Source organism: Silurus aristotelis, assembly GCF_946808225.1.
Source record: "Silurus aristotelis genome assembly, chromosome: 12".
In the NCBI taxonomy this organism is placed as follows: domain Eukaryota; kingdom Metazoa; phylum Chordata; class Actinopteri; order Siluriformes; family Siluridae; genus Silurus; species Silurus aristotelis.
This window is the reverse complement of record NC_139585.1, coordinates 1,771,551-1,794,429: the sequence shown is the minus strand read 5'-3', so window position 1 is coordinate 1,794,429 and position 22,879 is coordinate 1,771,551. Positions and strand designations below refer to the sequence as shown.

General features: G+C 37.9%; 1 protein-coding gene across 4 annotated transcripts in view; it reads right to left on the bottom strand.

Annotated features, from left to right (window-relative positions):
- Positions 1-329: 329 nt before the first annotated feature.
- Positions 330-22,879, bottom strand: part of LOC310734956 (choline O-acetyltransferase-like) — a 25,807-nt gene continuing 3,257 nt past the window's right edge. The window contains exons 3-16 of one of the 4 annotated variants that reach the window (XM_083557482.1): positions 18,178-18,369; positions 14,591-14,709; positions 12,915-12,968; positions 11,745-11,937; positions 9,725-9,745; positions 8,868-9,045; positions 6,750-6,919; positions 6,335-6,435; positions 5,211-5,339; positions 4,249-4,371; positions 3,912-4,053; positions 2,787-2,849; positions 2,516-2,653; positions 330-1,952 (exon numbers count right to left, since the gene is read on the bottom strand). In XM_083557482.1, coding sequence (XP_083413608.1) covers positions 1,701-1,952; positions 2,516-2,653; positions 2,787-2,849; positions 3,912-4,053; positions 4,249-4,371; positions 5,211-5,339; positions 6,335-6,435; positions 6,750-6,919; positions 8,868-9,045; positions 9,725-9,745; positions 11,745-11,937; positions 12,915-12,968; positions 14,591-14,709; positions 18,178-18,369 — 1,875 coding nt within the window. In that variant the 3' untranslated portion in view covers positions 330-1,700. The remainder of the gene's footprint in view (positions 1,953-2,515; positions 2,654-2,786; positions 2,850-3,911; positions 4,054-4,248; positions 4,372-5,210; positions 5,340-6,334; positions 6,436-6,749; positions 6,920-8,867; positions 9,046-9,724; positions 9,746-11,744; positions 11,938-12,914; positions 12,969-14,590; positions 14,710-18,177; positions 18,370-22,879) is intronic. The other 3 variants (XM_083557483.1, XR_014536177.1, XM_083557484.1) reach the window with 3 other exon arrangements.

Sequence of the window (22,879 nt, the reverse complement as noted above, 5' to 3'; positions counted from 1 at the left end):
TTGGAAACACTAAAAGTTGGAAATGTATAGCTCTGGATAACACAGCTTGGAAATATAGGAACTTCATGAAATATGACTGTGAAATCACAAAACCCTTCAAAAATAGTCAGAAACATGGGCCCCTGGAAATACACAATCCTGAAAACAAATCACAACATTGTGAAGACAGGACCTAGGAAACATGGAACCCTGAAAACTTCAGGAATCAAGAAGGCTGGAGATGCTGGTCCCTGGGAATTTGTTGTAAGTTGTAAATTGGAACCATGCAAAAATAAAACCCTGAGAACATCAGACTCTGAAAACCTTAGACCCTTAAAAAGTGTAAATAACATATACTGTACCTTCGTTTGCTAAGTGGAAGTTTTCCACATATCCCACAGTTTAGAAGTCCCGACCTACCAACTCACTTTTATTACACATTGTACATCGGGAATACACTTAGAGTGTAATAATGGCACGACTGAGTATCACAGTGTTTAGTCCATCATGGTATCTACACACAGTTTCCTGTAACAGGGTGAATTTTGTAACAGTTTATAGAACAATCTCACACTGGACATGCAAATCATATTCAATATCTCTATTTTTTACTATACTGTAGAGAGCATGGCTTTGGTTTCAAAAACATGTGCACTCACAATATTTCTCAACTATGTCTTAACTATTTAAAACTAAACACACACATGGCTTTGATTTTGTATGTAGGATGATCAATATCACTTGGTGGTGATGGTGAGATCCTGACTATATTTCTATCTACACATGTTTTTTGAGATGGTAACCTGACAGGATTTCCAGAAGCTAACCTATAAAGATTTCTAGATGCTAACCTGACACGTTTTTGAGACATTAACCTGACAGAATTTTACAATAAGGATATTGTTAAAAGAGTTGCTAATCTAAAATCCATCAATATGAGGATGGCAAATTCACAGGATAGCTACAGGTAAGGTATTGATGATGGAGAAATGTAAACAAAACAGCTAATGGATTAGAAAATATATAATATTACCTCATAAACTTGTCAGGTTAGCATCTAGAAACCCCACCAGTTTAACATCTAGAAATCCTGTCAGGATAGCTTTCACAAATCCAGTCCAGGTAGCTTTTAGAAATCTTGCCAAGTTAGCTTTTACAAGTACAGTCAGGTTAGCTTCTAGAAATCCTGTCAGGTTAGCATCTACAAATTATATCATATTAGCTTCTAGAAATCCTGTCAGGATAGCTTCTAACAATCCTGTGAGAATAGCTACTAGTAACCCTGTCAGGTTAGCATCTGGAAATCCTGTCAATTTAGAATCCAGAAGAACTATCAGGTTAGCATCTAGAAATCCAGTCAAGTTAGCTTATAGAAATCCCATCAAGGTAGCTTCTAGAAATCCTGTTAGGTTAGCATCTAGAAATCCTGTCAGGTTAGCATCTAGAAATCTGGTCAGGATAGCATCTAGAAAGCTTGTTAAGTTAGCGTTTGGAATTGTTTTTTTTGTTTTTTTTACTAATGACACTAAATTGGTCATTACTGTATGCACAATAACTTCTCACCTCATGTCAAAATCATTAGTTTGCAAGGTGGACGTTTTGTCCATGTTCAGCAGAAATAAACAGGCATCAACATCAGTGACGATATGTTTGAGTGCCTGGGATAACATTATGGTAAACCAGAGAGAGTTTTGAATGTAACATGCTACAATCCTCATAAGCTACTTCCTCGGTGTGGCTGTCTTAGCCCCACCTTCTTTCTGACTGACAGGACTGCATCTACTGCACAGCTCCTTCATGTCTATCAGCGCCTGATCCAGAGCCTTGACCAGCAGCAAAGACGAGGTAGAAACACACTCACGAAAACTGGACACGCAGAACAGGACATGTTCAGCCTGAGGATTGTAACATGCCCCGTAACCATTAGCAACCACTGGGCCGTAACAGCAGAACATGTCTACAGTCGTAGGAACCTGCAGAGAAGAAGAGGAGGTGTGCTGTTACTCCCCAGAAGCTTGGACAGGTGAGAGTTTATCTCTGTGATGAAAATATTGAAGATGTGACTGTGATGCTCTGGAAGGGGTACGGTAGGAAAGCAAAATACATCAACTATTTAGCATTGAGATTTCCCAACCAGTGTTCTAAATTTATCATAAAAATATAGAAATTACTTCCCTTTAAACATTGTTATATTGCACTAAAAGACAATGAGGTGAACAACTATCAGAAGTAAACTGGCTAATAATGAGCATTGTTGCAATCTTTGACAACTAGGGGCATCCAATTTATTTCCCTACACTTGCACTTAAACAGGTGAAACCAAAGCAAATGTAAATTTGATACAAACAATGAATAAATGATCAGTTGTTGCTTGGTAGTTTAAATATAATGTATATTTACTTTAAACTGTTACAAACAAAACTCTTGAATAATCAGCTTGCATGATCCTAAAGCTCTTGGCTAGAAAAGTGTGTGTGAAAAATCAGACAGTCTGTATCTTATTGGTGGATCATCTAAGACTGACCCTGGCTCTCACCTGACTGGTGGAGAGGATGAACTGGTTGCTGAGAAGATAAGTTTCATCTGTGAAAATGTCTGGAGTTTCCATCTTCAGTTCCCGAGCAAGTTCCCGAAGCCCAAGCAGGTGATTATCAATTCCCAAACCTGCAACAGCCTGCACATGATCAGAGAGAAGAGGTAGTGTACAATAAAGATATTAAAACTGTTAAGTCATAAAAATTGTTTAGTATAATGCTAAATTTATCATTAGCATATTCAATATGATGCTAGTTTAAGAATTAGCATACCATCTTGGTGTATTGGGTTTGTGTGTCTGCAGCTTTCCTCAGTCTCTCCAGCTTCTCTGAGTCCTGAAAGAAAAGAAATCCATCAACACTCGTCTTATATCGTCGAAATATCTATTTTCTTTTATTTAAAAATGTGCAAATGTAAATTCCTGAATGACAATATTTATATACTGTATATACATCTTTATATTATCGCTGTTGAAATCTGGATTGTGATTGGTCAGAATGTGTTGATTCATTTCCTGTGACAGAGAGTTTAAATTAGTGCACTTATTTATACAAACCAATCACAGCTACGGTTAACATCCCCCTCTCAGTTTACAGGAAAGTGCTTTAGTTATCTACGTTTTCACACCATCACCTTCAAAACAGTCCCCTTTCACAGCAATACAGCGCTTCCAGCGTTCTCCTGGAACGCGTCTGCAGAGCATCTTCTGCAATCTCCACAACAGTGCCAAGACGGTGACCTATGAGCTGGTAGGGAAGATTTGCGAACAATCGTGTGGATTGTTCACCGACGATCATCATGCACAAGTTTTAAGCTTATTGAAGGTTTTCCTGTGATGTTCTTTCCCAGTTGAATCACACGTGCCACTCAAAACACCTCAAAAGACTCTTTGCAGCGCCACCGAATGTCAAACACATGTAAGGTCAAATGTCTCTGTGGAAGATTTGCCCAGATTCACGCAGAATTTTATGCTCGCTCTTCGTTCTAACTGGCTGTACGTGATGAAATCGCAGATGTGGTAACACACTTGGATCAGAACAGCACAACAACAACCAGAGTTACACCATTAGTGTCCAAGCCAGTATACAACCATTTCTCCTTAAAGAAAAAAAACAAATCACGGGACACCATGTGAGTGAGTAGTAAAGACAGAAGTGTAACAGCTTTAATCACAGATCATGTCATGATTCTTGCTCGTAATGGATATAGATTAAAAGTGTGTAATGGGCAGCTTGTGTGTCTAACGTACCGTGTCGCTCTGTAATCTCTAACGTGATTAGTGTCTGGTCTTAGCGGAGGAGACAGAGGCCTGGGGGACTCGTTTAACAGCGCACCATGATAGACGGAATTAGAATTGAGGAGCAGTAATGGGGGAATAAGGAAGAAAAATGAGGCACCTGCACACACACTCCTTCATCCGTCATGGCTTTGGAGAAGCTCAGCGCCTCAGCAGTGGACGAGCGGATGTTGTCGACGCGGCCGTGAAGGAAACGGCGGGTGGAGGCGCTCTCGTAGGTGAACACAGATCTCCTGGTGCATCTGAGGAAACAAAACACACCGGATTTGGGACTGAATGTAAGAGGAATTCAGATGGTTTAATATACACGCTAATAAGGACAGATGATCTTTTAATTAAATAGAAGACACACATAAAGAAATGTCCACATCTATAGAAGGAGTGTGAGGGAAAAGGGGCGTGGTTTCTAGTCGATAGTTATCTAGTAGATATTTTACCTGTAGAAGGCCAGCTGTAGCGCCACCTGGATATAAGCGTCAGGGCTCATCTTCTGCTTCTTGATAAACTCTTTGCCATAACCTCTGAAGGTGAAGACCTCCATGTCCAGGTTTTTCACAAGCCTACAGCAGAGATCACGATTAATGTGACTACTGAGACTGTCATGAGACCAAGTTGGTACATCTCTAAAACTGATTATTTACCTCTAACTGTACATGCCCAAGTGTTTTATTGTTCTTACACCATAGCAATTTAGCATCAATTCCATTAAAAACAATTCACCATAAAAGTTTTGAGATTTAAGGACTTCTGGAAAGCCTTTGATTTCTATCCATTTATAGTTACATTTAGTTATGGAATAATCATAAGGATCCCTTCCACAATAATTTCATCATTAATGGCTAATGTTTTATTTAAACGTCTAAAATAATAGTGTTTCTTACACCCTGGTCATGAAAACAGTCAAATGTTACCACCATTTCATCAATTATACAGTATCTGTGCCTCTTTGGGCTCCTGGCCATCATGGAGTGTGGCACATGTAAGTTCCAAACAACTGGGTGAACCTTTTTTTTTTTTTTTTTTTTTCATTTTTGATCATGGTTGCCAGGTCTTAATCAAATTTTCAGTCCTGTAGTTGTACTAGAAATTTGGACCTGGCAATGTTAAGCAGAATGGAAATAATAAAGCCTTAACAAATAATAAAAATGTTTTAAAGATCAAACAAAGACTTTTTATTTTTTAATCTAAGCCTGTGCTAAAATCTTCCCATTTGGTGCAAAATCTATGTCTCGGGCAGCCCTGGCTCTAAAACCCCCCTTTTTCTTTTACATTTAGCATTGTGTAATTGTTCGGGATTTTATATAAGTAACGTTTAAAGCTATGGGTGGTGCTTCTCAGTGTTTTACATCGGCGTTAATGGAAAGATTGTGAGATTAAGTGTGTATCAAACACATCTCACCTTTGCAGGCTGTTAGCGGAGGATGACAGCATGCGCAGGATCTGAGAAGAACAATTCCAGGAGAGTCTTCGTGGAGCCACGAGATCGCTCACACTCGACCTCCTCATTAACTTACTGGGGCTTTTGATCCTGATGGACAAAAAGAATCAACTCTGAACCTGAGATGTTGGGTTTATTATTCATTTACTTGCAGCCACTTCACCTGTATCATATCTCCAACTAATTAACATTTAAAGTCGAGTGTGTGTGATGATGTATGCTATTTATTAATAAATCAATGGATAAAAAAAGACTCCACAAAATTCCATAAAAATTATTTATTTTTCCATAAGATATTAATGGAGACATTAGATTTATATAAATACTTGTTATGATGTCATGCTCTTATTATCTTGTGTTCACCAATGTATGTAGGACGTGTTGGATCAAGTGCTATTTTATAAGCTGAATATTAGTGTGGTCATGTGATAATCACAGGCAGGTAGCAAAATATCAGCAATATACTAGAAGAAGCTGCTTTGAGACCATTTCTATTGTTAAAACAGCTATAAAAATAAAAATGAATAGAATTTTATCACTGCAACTCATCAGTCACGGTACTTTGAAGTCATAGCAAGATTTCTTAGCATTTTACAAATTATGAGACGTAACGAATAAGTCAAATCACGTTGACAAATTAATTCTCAGTGACAGCTAGTGACGAGCGTTAGTGGCGAGCGCTGTGGGCGTGTCTGACAATGCTACAGAGTTAAAAATGCTGCATAAAAACTTTTTTGGGAATAAGAAACAACTACCAGTAGAATCCTTTTCCTGATTTGTTGAATGCTAGTCATATTATTTGCTGATAGCGTCTATAACATGGCTGGTGACTTTCATCGATACGAATCTTGAAAGATTTCCCTGGACACACCTACATCTAGTAGCCAATGATCATCCAAATTGCTGGAGTTCTGGATCTCTTGTTGGAAATGAATGAACAGTCTTATGTTGCTTTGTCACTGCGAGCTGACGTACGTCTGAACGTAGTGTAAAGATTTTCCTGACGTAAAACTGAACAATTGAATCCCTAATGACACGGTGGATAGCGGAAATGCTTCTCGAATCGCTTTATATGTTTTGCTTACATGTACTTCAGCAGGTATTCAGTGCACTGGACCAGTACGATCCCCTCGAACGGTGAGTGTTCACACACCACTCCACACACACCATCAGCACCAACTACAAACTGTAACAACACACACAACACACTGCTGCTGCATAACGTTTCACACTTTAACTGTAAAAGAGACATTTTATACATGTATAGTGTTATTTATTTATCCTGGATTCCCAGAGTGAAGCTGAATGTTGATCGTTTTAAACAAATCCAAATTCCAAAGTTGATCGTTTTCTCATAGCAGCATGTTTTTTTGTAAACTAATTCAATTAGCGAATTATTACTTGTATGACTGTATTATGAAAGCATGATATAATAGCAGTAAGTACTTTCACACTTTATTCAGCATATTAAAAGTTTGTAGTTTGTTGTGTAGGCCGTACCTGCAAGGATTTGTCGTACCAGCGGTTGGCGCCGTTCTTGTCATTCCCGCCGCCGTGCAGCATGAGCAACGCCCTGTTAGAGTCGCTGGGCTGAACTCCGGTGGTTTCATCCAGACACAACACACACACACAGCTCTCCATCAGCTCCACAGACTCCCGGTTCACTGGGTCTGTTAATCACACACACACACACACACACACACACACACACACACACACACACACACACACACGGTTCAATAAACACAAGTAACATTTGCTTTTATTTCAATTTCATTTGATTGAACTTTATAGAGTTTTTGTTTTAGTTATAATCAATGTATTATTTATGTCTTGCAGGAATGCAGTAAAGGTGATAGAATGATGACACTCATTTCTAAATGTTGTGGGTCTGAGAAATTCTTTTTTTTTTATCTTATCTTATCTTATCTTATCTTATCTTATCTTATCTTATCTTATCTTATCTTATCTTATCTTGCCCAGTCTCATCTCGTCTTGCATTATTAATCTTATCATGTCTTATCTCATCTCGCTATGTCTTATCTGGTCTTATCTTGTCTTGCGTAATTTAACTTATTTTATCTTATCGTATCCTGTCTTGTCTTATCTTATTAAAAAAGTAAACAACAAATTATATCAAATTATATTGACTAAAAATGCCAAAAGATCAGCTGCTGTGAATATGCTCAAAATGGCACTTTTAGATTAAAGAATGAAATAAAATAAAATGAAATGAAATGATATGAAATGAAAAGGTAAAATTGGTCTACAGTGTAGTGTTAAATCACATGCACTACACATAAAGTACATAGTATTGATGAAGTGATTTAAGACACAGTGATTCAGACGAATCAACCAGCAAACAAACTAACAAGAATTATGTTATCTAGAAGAAACTTGCAGCCATGCTGGAAAGTGACATAAGATTTGGAACAGAACTGCTCATAATCTTTTAACCTGTTAGCCTTCGCCACAGCTTTTAGGACTCACAGCTGAAATGCCCTACTTAACTTTAAATGCTAACAGTTCCTGACAAAAGTGGGCTACACACACAATTTATACTACACTACAATATCTTTAAAAAGAAGACACTTTGAGCCTTACTGTCCATTATTCAAAGTTATATATTAGTATATATAAATTAGATATTGCTCAAAAAGATTATAAGTTATAGAATGTTATATATGAGGAAGTACCGTGAATATTATAAAGTTTCCTGAATTACATATTTTTTTTTCTTCATATATAAATAGTACTGGGTTAAAAGCCACATGTCTCATGAGTTTATATTTTAAATTGAATGAAGATATCATGAAAATTTTGATTCCTACAAACATTTGTCTGAGACTATGAGATACCAACCATATTAGTTTTTTTTACCAGCAAGATGTTTTTTTATGCGAAGGTTATTCTGAAATATACACACAAACACCAGCCGAAGTTCTGTGATATAAACAAAAGAATAACAATTTTAAATTAACACAATATTGTTTGGTTGGACCCTCATCTAATAATAATCTAATCTCATTCCTAATAAACCGGGATTAGCAGCAGTGGATGTGTTTGTGACTCGTTATTACAATAATAATGTAAGTAGTGCAGTTTTTATGCATGTTGTTTTTGTGTACTGCTCACACACATTCAGCAAATACATTCGTTTTGCATTGAAAAACTCTGAAATCGCTGCTTTAGGCTCAGAGCTTTAGAATGATGTATAGTTAGTCATGGTTAATCTTCTCTTTTTTATTTAATCTATTGCTAAACATTAACACCCGAGAACACTGGGATATCGGTCGTGCAAAATAACCTAGCAAAATAATGTAAAATGACTGACAGTTATACAAGTGTTTGAACTTTCCAATATTAACTGGCTCCCTGGAAGCTCCACCTCTTTTCCTCGACTTCACATTTTTTCAGCTAGAATGATCATATACTATTAGCACCATTGTGTTTTAACTCTCCCTCTTCCTGGTAGATACAGCAGTAGTCTTTCAATCAGACTTTTTTAACCTTAATTAAAAATAGACCAGAATTTACAAAAAAAAAAATTTTTTGCAATAATTCATATTAAACAAATGATATTTCAACACCAAATCATGTGTTACTGTAACCTCTGACCTTTGAGCAGCAGATCTCTAGCTTTAGCCCACTCCGTCCGGCCGTCTGAAGTGAAGAGGCCGATGGGGGGAAATTTCTCCTCCACTTTCTCTGCCATTTTACTGATCCTGACTAGCTGGGTGAGGACATCACTCTCGGTCAGTCTCCGGGATTTCTCCATCAGATTTAACACAAAGAACTTGAGAGAGACAGAAATTTGGAACATTACTCTGATTCATAAGAAAAAGAAGAAGAAGAAGAAGAAAAGTCAAGCTGGTAACAGTAGATTTTTGAAGGCCAAGCACCCAGACTTTTTTACAGATGGTCCACATCTACTGTTTAAGAAAATGACAGGAATGCAGAGCAATAACTTTTGGCCACTTTGGCAATAGAATCATCCACACTTAAGTCTCTGGGTAACTAATCAGAAGGTCAGGGTTTGCTGCCAAGCTGCCACTGTTGGGCCTTTGAGGTAGCAAAGCCGCTACTATGGACATTGAGCAAAGTTTGTAGGAGCAGTTGAAAAAAAAAAAAAAAAAAAAAGATTTTTAAACAAGATGGCAAAAGTGAGCAGCATAGGTTGTGTTAAAATTGTCGAGCCCAGGGAATCAAGGCCAGGTTTTACAATTTTGGATACACAGTACAAAAACCATAAACCTTCTTCCAAATTAAGACCAAATATGCCCCAATCAATGTTGCACCAGACGGTTAGCAGGAATTGTCCCAAGTTTGGCGAGAATGTTCCTTAGACCCTCCACAATCAGTGTGGAAAATTTTCCACATTTACCAGATGGCATGGAGGGCTGCCAAAGATACCCTGTCCAACAGAGGAAGAAGAAGAAGAAAAAAAAGGTAGAATCAAAATAGGGCATATGTACCTTCGATGTTTGGCCCAAATACTGAAAAAAGAAGTGTGTTTAGAGACTTAAATGTTTTGATCTGGTATCTGCAAAAACATGTTCTAAATGACAAGTTATACTTTTATGCAGTTATTTTATGTTGATAAAACAAATTAGTTCCTGTTCTCACAGCTATAAACACTCATTCAATCTCTTTTTTTTTCAGGTTAATAAATGAATAAGATGTGACTGAAGTCCTGTTTGACAAAACTACGTAGACGTCCATTTCAGAAAGCATCTGTGAGTAAAGATGTTGTGGTGATGATGTTTTCATTGCATCAGAAACTGATACTACTGCTGCTAGTTTGTCGAGGTGTCTTGTCTCTCTCTTACTGCTAAATAAAATTAATCTGTTTATAAGTATAGAATTACACTGTGTAATTTCCTGTGACAGATTAAGGGCATGTTGGCATGGATTTGTTAGGTAAAGTCCACTGAGACGGGTTTGTGGGAGGGTTTAAAGTCCTGCCAGTGCTGATGGTTTAAGCCAGACAAAGTGGCAGATCCAATCAGGACTTATTGAGTTAGCCAGCTGCAGCTCCATGGCCAAGTGCTCATTAGCAGCAGAACAACTGTTCCTGAGTCATTTCCAGGTACCCAGTTTCTCTCTGTAACCCCCTGAGTGCCACTGCTACTCCAAATTACTGCTACAAGAACACCATAGGAATTAAGAAAAATCTGAGCTAAGGATGCTAAACACACACTAACCTTCACTACGAACAAGTAAAAAAAAAGAATATTTCCAATGAGCAGCAAAGAGCAATTCTTTCTCAGCAATGCTCATTTGTGCTTTTAACACTAGGGAGCGTAGCACATTGGTGATGGTCTTTATGTGGCGTAGGACTGCGTTAAAGAAGGCGTGGTTATATAATAAAACTGTTTACAAGAAAATACTTTATTTATCTACATTTCCACATTGTCACCTTTAAAATAGTCTCTTTGCACAGCAATACAGCGCTCCCAGTGTTCTTCTGGAACGTATCCTGGAAGTCGTGTTTTCAATGCACAGTCAAGCAGCTTCTGCGATTCGCTCCAATGGTTTAAAAATGGTGAGCTTTGAGGCACCAAATCTGGCGAGTAGGGTGAGTGCGGAACTGAGATCATGTAAATTGTTCTCTGATAGTTATCAAGCGCTAGCTGCCTAGCGGTTTCGACATCGTCATCTTCCAGCGAAGTTCTTGAAGCGTATATGCTGCTCAAAACACCTCGAACGACTCGTTGCAGCGTCACCGTATGCCAAACGTCACTGTGGCAGATCTGCCCAGTTTCATGCAGGATTTCACGCTTGCTCTTTGTTCTAACTTGCAGTCTGTGATAAAATCACAGATGTGGGAATGCATGTGGTCAGAAGAGCACCAGTTACACCATTAGTTTTCAAACTTTTCATACCACCTTGTAGAAGGTGTAGCGTTTATGTAGTCTGTATAGGCCGTAGCTCATGGACTTGCATACAGTTTCCATGGCTTTTAGCGAATAAGGTCTCTATTGGGACACACCCACAATGTTGCTATAGTGTTGTTGTTTTTTTACTGTTTTGAAGAAGTTTTGGTTTGGGACACACCCACAAACCCAAACCAAAGGCATAGGGAGATGGTGAAGGCATTGGGCTCTGGATAGAATGGGTACATATTTAAATCCCATCATCATCAAGCTGTCACTGCTGGGCCCTTGAGCAAGGCCCTTAAACGCTCAAATGCTCTGTTGTTAGTCTCTTAAATGTTGTAAATGTAAATGAGGTGATGGTGTTTTTGTGACCTCTAGTGAAAAGGGCATGTGGTTTAAATATATTATAAACCTGCATTTCCAGGATGATTGGTGACGGTCAGAAGTTTTAGGGGTTATTGTAGTTATTTGGCCCTTATACTGAATAAGACATGGTTTGGGAAACATTTACAGGATATAATAATAATAATAATAATAATAATAATAATAATAATAATAATAATAATAATAATAATAAAAAAAAAATAAAAATAATAATAATAATAATAATAATGACCTGATTGTTGCAAGCCACTATAACATGTCCCGGATGTTCAGGTGTTTTCTCGGCTCCTGTGCTGCTCTGTGTGATCAAAGAGTCTTTTTTCAGTCCAGGTTGTCTGTATGATTTAAAGAGATGATAATACTGCTCCATACACAGCTCACTGCCAGCCTGCTGACCTCGAGCACAATCCGGGGGTAACGTCCTCCTGATCACACATACCAACATGGAATAATTATAACCATTAAATACACACCTTATTACACTGTAAACATCTCCATCAGACCGTCTGTAAACATCTCCATCAGACCGTCTGTAAACATCTCCATCAGACCGTCTGTAAACATTACCATCAGACCGTCTGTAAACATTACCATCAGACTGTCTGTAAACATTACCATCAGACTGTCTGTAAACATTTCCATCAGACCGTCTGTAAACATTTCCATCAGACTGTCTGTAAACATCTCCATCAGACTGTCTGTAAACATCTCCATCAGACTGTCTGTAAACATTACCATCAGACTGTCTGTAAACATTACCATCAGACTGTCTGTAAACATTTCCATCAGACCGTCTGTAAACATTTCCATCAGACTGTCTGTAAACATCTCCATCAGACTGTCTGTAAACATCTCCATCAGACTGTCTGTAAACATTACCATCAGACTGTCTGTAAACATTACCATCAGACTGTCTGTAAACATTTCCATCAGACCGTCTGTAAACATTTCCATCAGACTGTCTGTAAACATTACCATCAGACCGTCTGTAAACATTACCATCAGACCGTCTGTAAACATTAGCATCAGACTGTCTGTAAACATTACCATCAGACTGTCTGTAAACATCTCCATCAGACTGTCTGTAAACATCTCCATCAGACCGTCTGTAAACATTACCATCAGACTGTCTGTAAACATTACCATCAGACTGTCTGTGAACATTTCCATCAGACCGTCTGTAAACATTTTCATCAGACTGTAAACATTTCTATCAGACTGTCTGTAAACATTTACAATGAGTCTGTCTGTAAACATTTCCATCAGACTGTCTGTAAACATTTCACAATTTTCAGGTAATTTTTGAACTTTTTATTAAATTTTTTGGCTTTACTTTACAAACATCAGCATATCTTTATCTTATAGCAGTGGATTTGATTCGCACAGGTGAAGAATGACGTACCTGTCCAGCATGGCTTTATACTCCATCACTCCTGAAATGAGATGAGCAGCAAATCTGTAAGAAAAGCAAAGATCACCATGTACAGTTGCCACACCCCCTTCAGTGTAACAGACACAGAAGCCACACCCCCTTCCCCATGATGGACACATGGGCTTCATTTTAAAATTGGAATAAAGAAGTTATTTCCAATTTTAAAAAAGTTTGGACATTGTGTAAAATGTAAATAAAAACATAATTTAATGAGCATGCACATTCAAAATAAAACAAAGACTTTTAAACCGAGAATATTCACCATTTTAAAGAAAAAATAAGGTAATTTTGAATTTAATGGCTGCATCATGTCTTTAAAAAGTTGTTAGAGGGCCGTGTTTCCACTATGTAGCATCACATCTTCTGTCCGTATACATTTGGAGACTGAGGAGATCAGTTGCTGAAGTTTTGGGAGAGGAATGTTGTCCCATATGTGTCTGTTTTAAATGCAGTGGCACCTGAGGGCCTGAAGATCACAAACAATTTCACCATTGTCTCTTTTGTACAACATTTGATATTGAGGGACATTATTCTGAAATTGTTTTACAGTTTTTAGACACTCTGTCATATACTGGTGAAACTCCGCCCATCTTTACTTCTGAGTGACTCCGCCTTTTTAAGATACACTGTTTATACCCAGTCATCTTACTGACCTGCTGTCAATTAACCTCATTAGTTTTATTTTAATACCATTTACTTTTTCCAGACTTTTGTTGCCCCGTCCCAACTTTTATGAGATGTGTTTAATGTGACGTTGTTTTTTTTACTGAAAATGGTACATTTGATGTGTTTTTTTTGTTTTATTGTGGATAAAATCTGGGTTTATTAGCAAATCATTGCATTCTGTTCTTATTTACGTTTTAAATAAAAAAAGAGCGTCCCATCTTTTACACAGCGTCCCAATTCTTTTGGAATTAGGGTTGATAATGATAAACAATAATAAACAATGATAATTAAATTAGTCTAAGTAAACAGTAGTGTGTATGTATGTGTGTGTGTGTGTGTGGGGGGGGGGGTATCTGGTTTCTCAGAACACAGCATTTAGGAACACACAATCTATACATCTTTAGTGTTAATCATATTACTGAGCCACAAGAGACACTAATTGTGTGTGTGTGTGTGTGTGTGTGTGTGTGTGTGTGTGTGTGTGTGTGTGTGTGTGTGTGTGTGTGTGTGTAGATGAGGAATCACCACACCCAGCTCACCAACAATAATATATTTTGGCCTCTCTCTCTCTCTCTCTCTCTCTCTCTCTCTCTCTCTCTCTCTCTCTCTCTCTCTCTCTCTCTCTCTTTCTTTCTTTCTTTCTCTCTCTTTCTCTCTCTCTCTCTCTCTCTCTCTTTCTCTCTGTCTCTCTCCTTTATAAAATAAAATTGAGTTTTTTAACAGAAACTGAAAGCAGGAAATTTTTTAAATTTTTTATATTAAAAACACTGCTGTTATCGAGCACCAGCCAGTTCTGGATCCTGATTGGTCAGAAGCTGATGATGAATTATTTATAACAGCACTTCTTGCAGTAGTGTAAGTTTTTATTAATACTTTTATTCTGAATGGTTGTTGTTTCTATAGTAACAGCTACAACATGCGTATTTATCCACACGTTCATTTGAATTCTAATTAGTAGTATACTTGTGCTCGCAATGTACCTGAGGGAGTCATCTCGATCTCTGAAGTCCTGTTTGGGAAACACAAGGACGGGGCTGGAGTTAACAGGAAGTGCCAGTCTGTTGTTCAGGTACATGTCCTCCAACCAGTAATCATAAACCTGAATCATACACACCAGTTATACACAGTTACACACATTCGTACACAAGCCCAATAAATAGAAAATGGCATTCTGTGTAAAATGTAAATAAATGCGAAGTGTAATGATTTTAAAACCTCATAAACCTATATTAATTCACAATAAAAAGAACATATAACACACAGATCAAATGTTGAAACTGAGGAAATGTACAATCTAAAGGAAAAAATATGAATGTGATGGTCCCTCTCCTCTTTATTCTGGAGGACGTGTTGTCCATAGTTTCTGAATCTTTCAGTGATATTATGTTCTGTAAATGACAGGATATTCAAAGTCTTTGCAATTTGATGTTGAGGAACATTATATTCTGAGATTGTTCCACAATTTGTAGACACACGCTTTCACAGATTGTTGAACTTCTGCGCTTTTCATCACTGAGACTCTGCCTCTCTAAGACATTCTGTTTATACCCAGTCATCTTACTGACCTGTTGCCAATTAACCTTATTAGTTGAACACTCTTCCTCTAGCTTTTTTGGGGTTTTTTTTTTTTTGCAACTTTTTACAACCTACTTTCCAGCCTTTTGTTGCCCCGTCCCATATTTTTTAAATACATGTTGCAGACATCAAATGCAAAAATATTTTTCTTAAAATGGTACAATTCCTCCATTTCAACATTTAGTAAGTTTTGAATGTTCAACTGAGAATAAAATATGGATTTTTGATATTCGAAATTAAATTCTGTTTTTATATACATTTTACACAGCAAAAACAGCGTTTCTTTTGTATTTGTGGCTGTACACAATAAGGCAATGGCTTGCAATGCATTCTGGGCAAGTTCTAATGAGTTCTACAGTGCTGAGAAGGATTAATTAAATCAAGCACTTATAAATAGCAGGATTGACCCTTAATGTGATGAGAGGTTTTCCACAAGAGGAAGGGAGAAGAAGAATAAAAACAACAACCTGTTTTATTTATAGCCCTGTACCTGAACACAGGATTAAGAGATATTATTATAATGTAGATAATAAAAATGTTGGTAGAACTGCAGAAACCATATTACACTTTACATTCTATTCGATTGTAAAAGACATCTGATATTTATTTGTTTGATTGTTGTTGTTTATCTTTATGAGCTTATTTGTTTACTTTGATATTTATTAGAAATGTATTTGTTTATATTCTTGTTAATTTAATTGATTTATTTCCATATTTATTTTTATACTTACTAAATATGTATTATTTATTCATTACATGTTTTTTAAGAGCAATAGTGAGATCAGACACCGACACAAGTTTTTCCACTTGTCTTCATTGAGCTTTCTTTGTGTACAGGAGCATCAGTTTTCTGGAACAGGGTTTGGGGATCTTCGGTGTGAGAATTATTTTATATCTTTAAGTATTAGTCAGACATTAATCAAGAGAATAATACTTGTGACCCCGAACATTCAGTTCAGTTCTTCAGAAAGTTCTTCAGAAAGAAGACAGTTCTTCTTTCTGTTTTCTCCAATTGCTCCATTCCTCTATTCGCACCCACACTGACTTTCCTGTCACCTTTTATCTGTAATATATATTCATGTGTGACACAATAAAGCTTTGGAACTTCTCTCTGAAAGCTGACTCGTGTGTTTCATTTAAACTTCATTGAGACCCAAGTACTTGCAGGTGATGTAGGTGAGGTGAGGAGCTCTATAGCAAGAGAGCTTCTACTCTATCCAATGTAAAGTATATCTTCATGGTGGCTTTGTGCACAGGAGCATTGTCATGCTGGAACAGGTTTGGGTGTCCTAGTTCAAGTGAATGTTTTGTGCTACTGCGTCCAAAGTGTCTCCAACTGTGTGCAAACAGTTTGGTAAAAAACCACATATGTGTGTGTGTGTGTGTGTGTGTGTGTGCGTGCGTGCGTGCGTGCGTGCGTGCGTGCGTGCGTGCGTGCGTGCGTGCGTGCGTGCGTGCGTGCGTGCGTGCGTGCGTGCGTGCGTGCGTGTGTGTATATATATACACTGGCGATCAAAATTGGAGAACAATTTATAAACAATTGAACAATTCTGAAATAATTTCATCTTCACTGCTCAACAGTTGAAGGAGTTTTTGTCGTGTCTATACCATGCTACCAGAACACCTTTCCCACAAAATAACTGTCATTTAAAAAAAAACATTATTTTGCAGAAAACACACTGATCAAAATTAGAGAACACTTTTAGATACCTCCCAGTTATGGGTGTTAATCTGGTACCTGGTGTGATTTCCTTGATTATCTGGCAACCCCTATTTAACTGGCAGCCTAACTTCCAGTTTCACCAACTCTGCAAGATGGTGGGCCGTTCTAAAGTGACTGAAAGCCTCCGGCAGCAGGTTGTCCAGATGAAGGCCAAAGGGACGACCCTATCAGCCATAGCAAGACAAGTTGGTTGTTCCAAATCTGTGATTTCAAGAATATTGAATCTTTACAACATCACAAACTCATTCAAGTCTGCCAAGAAGGCTGGTCGTCCACGGAAGACAAATACAAGAGAGGACAGGATCCTGCGGAAGATCTCAATGGGCAATCGTTTCCACACTGCAGCTGGAATTGCTCACCAGTTCAGCGGTGAACAGGGTAAGGATCTGTCTCGTCATACAGTGTCTCGACGTTTAAGAGCATTTGGACTGAAAGCCCACTCTTCAGTGACCAAACCTCTCATTAGCAGAAAGAATCAAAAGGCTAGACTAAGCATGTTGTGTGGACAGAGGAGAACTGGTCCAAAGTTCACTTCAGTGATGAAAGCAAGTTTAATTTATTTGGGTCTGATGGGAAACATTATGTTCGGCGACAAACTGGAGAAAGACTGAACCCAAAGTGTGTAAAGAAGTCAGTGAAAAGTGGAGGAGGAAGTGTGATGGTTTGGGGCATGTGTTCTGCAGCAGGAGTTGGGCCTCTTATGCAGCTACATGGCAGAGTGAATGCAAATGTTTTTTAGAACCTTCTTCAACAACATATGGTTCCTTCCCTGCGTTCATCACCCAATCAGCCCGCAGTGTTCATGCAGGACAACGCTCCATGTCACACAGCAAAACGGGTAAAGCAGTTCCTTAAAACTGAAAACATTGAAATAATGACATGGCCTGCCCAGAGTCCTGATCTCAACCCAATAGAGAACCTCTGGAAAATCCTTGGCGACAAAGTTATGGCCAAGAAACCCACTACAGTCACCGAACTGTGGAGGAGACTGGAAGAAGAGTGGACCAAAATCACACCAGAGCAGTGTGAGAGACTAGTGCTGTCCTGTGGCCGCAGATGTGCTGAAGTCATTCAGTGCTTAGTTATTTTGTGGAAAAGGTGTTCTGGTAGCATGGTATAGACAAGACAAAAACTCCTTCAACTGTTGAGCAGTGAAGATGACATTATTTCAGAATTGTTAAATTGTTTATAAATTGTTCTCTAATTTTAATCGCCAGTGTATATATATATATATATATATATATAGTGTATATATCATAGATTTTATACCCAGTTCTCTGTCTTGTCTCTCCTCTCCAGTAATTTCTTCTGAAGCATTTCTCCTGTTCCTCCTGGTTTGCCGAACTTCTCAACTATGGCTTTGGTTTTCTGGAACTGGGCCTCAGGCACGAGATGTTTCACACACTTCAGATAGGCAGACAGGGTGTGCTGCAGGTCTGGTACTGGAACTTTGGGCAGAACCTGAAAAAAATCCAATTATACATTATATCATGGTCATTTATAATGAATGGGATGGTGTGTTTTATGATTTATGATGGTTTGGTATGAGAATTGAGAAGAAATGCTACACGACACATTCAGATTTACCGCATTTGGCATACGGCCTTATCCAGAACGACTTACAATTATATAATTTATACAACTGAGCAGTTGTGGGTTAAGGGCCTTGCTCAGGGGCCCAGCAGCAGTAGATTGGTGGAGCTGGGATTTGAACTCGCAGACTTTTTTGATCAGAAGTCCAACATCCTACACACTGAGCTGCAACTGACCACTTACAACACATCATACGTGAACAGGACAGGACCGAGACAAAAAAAGTTTCACATTCAGCAGTCCTTTTTCAATTTTAATTTCTTTTTCAATTAAATTCAGTTCAATTTTATTTGTAAAGCACTTTTACCAGTCCACATTTTCCCAAAGCAGTTTAACAGAAATAAATAGATTACAGATATAAATTTAAACTTTAGAAATGTATCCCTTGATGTTAATGAGTGAAACGTGTCTACAGTGTTCAAGAAAAGATGGCATGAGGAAGAAACCTTTAGAAGAACCAGATTCAAATAGGAACCTCCACATTGTTCCCAGTCCAAATACATCCTCATGGTTCCGGAGTTATAATGTTCATAGCAACCTCATGGATCCTTACGGTGTTCATGTGAGACCATTCCCAGCTGCAGCGACTGGCCTTCAATTAAATAGAACTTCATCCAGAAGCAATCAGAATGGATTTTTCTGTTTTCTGATTTTTCTGGACTGTTCTTCAGTTCTCTTTAAACTACACAATGAGGCCAAGGACACCTCCTTCACTGTAATGAGAAGCAGCGGACGTGGACTAGCGTTCGGTCAAGGCCGAGTCACTGGAGGTTAACAAACATCTCACTGAGACCAAAACACCTCGAGAATGGGAAAATGTTCGACCTTTGTTTAATGTGTCCTGACAATAGGAATGAAAAAGGGTAAAAAAAAGTGCCTTCTGCATCAGACAGGAGATGAGTACTGAGCGCTCCGAGGTTATAAACATACAGAGTGGAATTACAGCACATGTTTGAGGAAACTGAATAAAAAAGCAGATCAGGTTGAGGACTTGTGGATCGATGGAAGGGACAGGAAACATCAGATCTTTCGTAACAAATATTACCATTTCTTATACATTTTTACATAACTTTTATAGCTTTTTTTTTTTTACTTCTAAATGTATTATTATGATCAATAAGAATCCCAGATTATATTTCATTTTTTAATAAATGTATTTATTTATTTGAATATTTTAGTCATTGTAGAAGAAGTGCAGCCTTTTTGGAATTTTCAGGACATATTTATAAAAAATCCTTATTAGATCTTAAAATAGGGGAAATACAATCTCAGATGAACCACACATGACATATTACACCATGAAACTTAAGATGAAATGGAGAAACCATGTGTGAAAAACTAAGTACACCCTTAATGTTTCCATAGGATTTGAAAGGCTTAGTTGCAACCAGATGTTGGTAATAAAATGCCCTTGATGAATTGATCCTCAGTGAGTATGTGTGCCTCTATAAAAGACCAGGTTTGAGCAGTTCTCTGGTCTGGTGACATCAGATGCCAAGGAGGAAAGACATCAGCAATGATCTTAAAGGAGCAATTGTTGCTGACTATAAATTTATAAAGGGTTATAAGGCGATTTTTAAACAAATTCTATCATTGTACAGTGAAGAAGATTATTCACAAGCAGAACACATTCAGGACATTTGCCAGTCCTTCTAAGATGGAGAGTAAAACAAAGTCACTCCAAGGTCAGACTGTAAAAAAAAAATAGCAAAAATCCCAAGAGTTACATCTCACACTCTGCAGGCCTCAGATAGCATGTTAAATGTGCAAGTTCATGACAGTACAATTAAACAAATGTGGTTTGTTTGGAGGAGTTGCCAAGAAAATGTCTCTTTTTTATAAAAAAGAACATGGCAGCATGTCAGCGGTTTTGCAAAATTGCATCTGAACAAAACAGATGTGTGGGAACCATGTCTTCTGGACAGATAAGACCAAAGTGGAGCTGTTTAATGCACAATGCAGCATTACAAACAACTCAAAGTCCAAAGTCCAAACTCAAAGCCTTAGTCGGATTAGTTGGGATTTTTTTCTCTTTTTTTTTTTTGTATTGTCTCTTTACAGTTACGTTATGAGGCACTCAGATTTTAGATCGAATCTACGAGACACTCGTTTTTTCATGAATCCAAATTTTAGTAGGCGTCACAAAATCACATTCTAGTGCGCAGTACTAGACAAAAATCCTTAATAATTTCGCTTACGATGTTTCCAAAAAAAAAAAGAAGTGTTTAATAAATTTTACATCATTTTACTGTAAAAGTGATTATCAGGAGGTATTTTGCTTATGATCAGGTGGTTTTCTCCAAACATTTTGTGCCTTTGGTATGAATCTGTAAATAAACGCGATATGGCCAAAAGTTCTTTTTTACACCTGACATTTACAGTAATATGTAGTTCTTCTCCAAACTGTTAGAACAAAGTTAAAGGCACATAACTGGATGCTCTGGATGCTGTATTAAGAACTTTTCAGTTCACTTGAACTAGGAGACAAAAACCTGATCCAGCATGACAATACTAGTCAAGTCAAGTCAAGTCAAGTCAAGTCAAGTCAAGTCAAGTTTATTTCTATTGCGCTTTTCACAACAGACATTGTCTCAAAGCAGCTTTACAGAAATCAACAGTGAAGGTGAAGGTGTGTGTTTATCCCTGATGAGCAGCCGTGGCGACTGTGGCATGGAAAAACTCCCTTAGATGTTATGAGGAAGAAACCTTGAGAGGAACCAGACTCAAAAGGGGAACCCATCCTCATTTGCGTGACCACTTCTGTGCACAAAGCAGCTCCATGAAGATCTGTTTATATGGGCTGGAGTGGAAAATATCCTGCTATAGAGCGCTGACCTCGACTCTATTAAACATGAATCAATGGGCAAAATATATATCTATACACACTCCCGCATAAGTAAGCAGTTGAGGGTAATGAGCCTTGCTGAAGGTCTTACCTGTGGGAGTTTGGGAGTGTTGGGGATTGTACTCATGACCTTCTGACTAAGCTACTGCTTTCTATAGTGTTATCATAAAACATCTGCAAACATCTTTTTTATCCACACCACACCACAAAAACTTGTTATATATCTGATATAACGTTTAGCTTCACTGTTTAATCATCCACTGCATTTGCACACACACACACACACACACACACACACACACAGACACACACACACACACACACACACACACACACACACACACACACACACACACTGAACGGGTCTCAGTACTGCGTTTAACACACTCTCAGCTTATTGACTTGCCCTTGCTAATGCCCCTCGAGATTCTCCATGACGCTACGTTAAGAGCAGCTCCATGACTCTGTTAGCTGAGGGGAGGTTTGTTAAATGGGCCCTCAGAGAGTCGAGGGATCGAGTCGGCATTAATTAACAGTTGATCAGAAATCAGAAAACAACTTCATCAGAAATTTGATGAAATCATCGTCTCAGCACAAATATAAACCAGAGTAATAATATACAGTAATATATCAAACACAGCACCCAGATGTGTTTTATTCCTACTACAGCATCCAGATGTGTTTTGTTCCTTACTTCAGAATCAAGATGTATTTCATTCCTACTGCATCATCCAAATGTGTTTCATTCCTTCTACACAATCCAGGTGTGTTTTATTCCTACAGCATCAAGATGTTTTTATTCCATACTACAACATCCAGATGTGTTTTATTCCTACTGCATCATCCAGATGTGTTTTATTCCTTACATTAGAATCAAGATGTGTTTCATTTCTTCTACAGCATCCAGATGTTTTATTCATACTGCATCATCCAGATGTGTTTTATTCCTTCTACACAATCCAGGTGTATTTTATTCCTACTGCAGCATCATGATGGTTTTTTTTTGTTCCATACAATAACATCTAGATGTGTTTTTTCCTAGTCCAACATCCAGATGTGCTTTATTCCTTATTACAGCATCCAGATGTGTTTTATTCCTTACTTTAGAATCAAGATGTTTCATTCCTACTACAGCATCCAGATGTTTCATTCCTACTACAGCATCCAGATGTTTTATTCCTACTACAGCATCCAGATGTGTTTTGTTCCTTACTTCAGAATCAAGATGTGTTTTGTTTCTTCTAGACAATCCAGATGTGTTTTATTCCCACTAGAGAATCCAGATGTTTTTTATTCCTACTACAGCATCCAGATGTGTTTTATTCCCACTCTCATATTTTGCATTACATTTGAGAACATTTGTGATGTAAATTAGCTCCTATTCTTGCTTGCGTTATAGCAGCTATAAACACACTTTCCCTCATGACCCTCTCCTCATTCTCTCTCATGACCTTACTGACAAACCTACAAACTTCAAAGAAGCATAAACTCTTCTGTCCTGAAGAAGTCAAAAAGGTTACAATTCTACTTCTG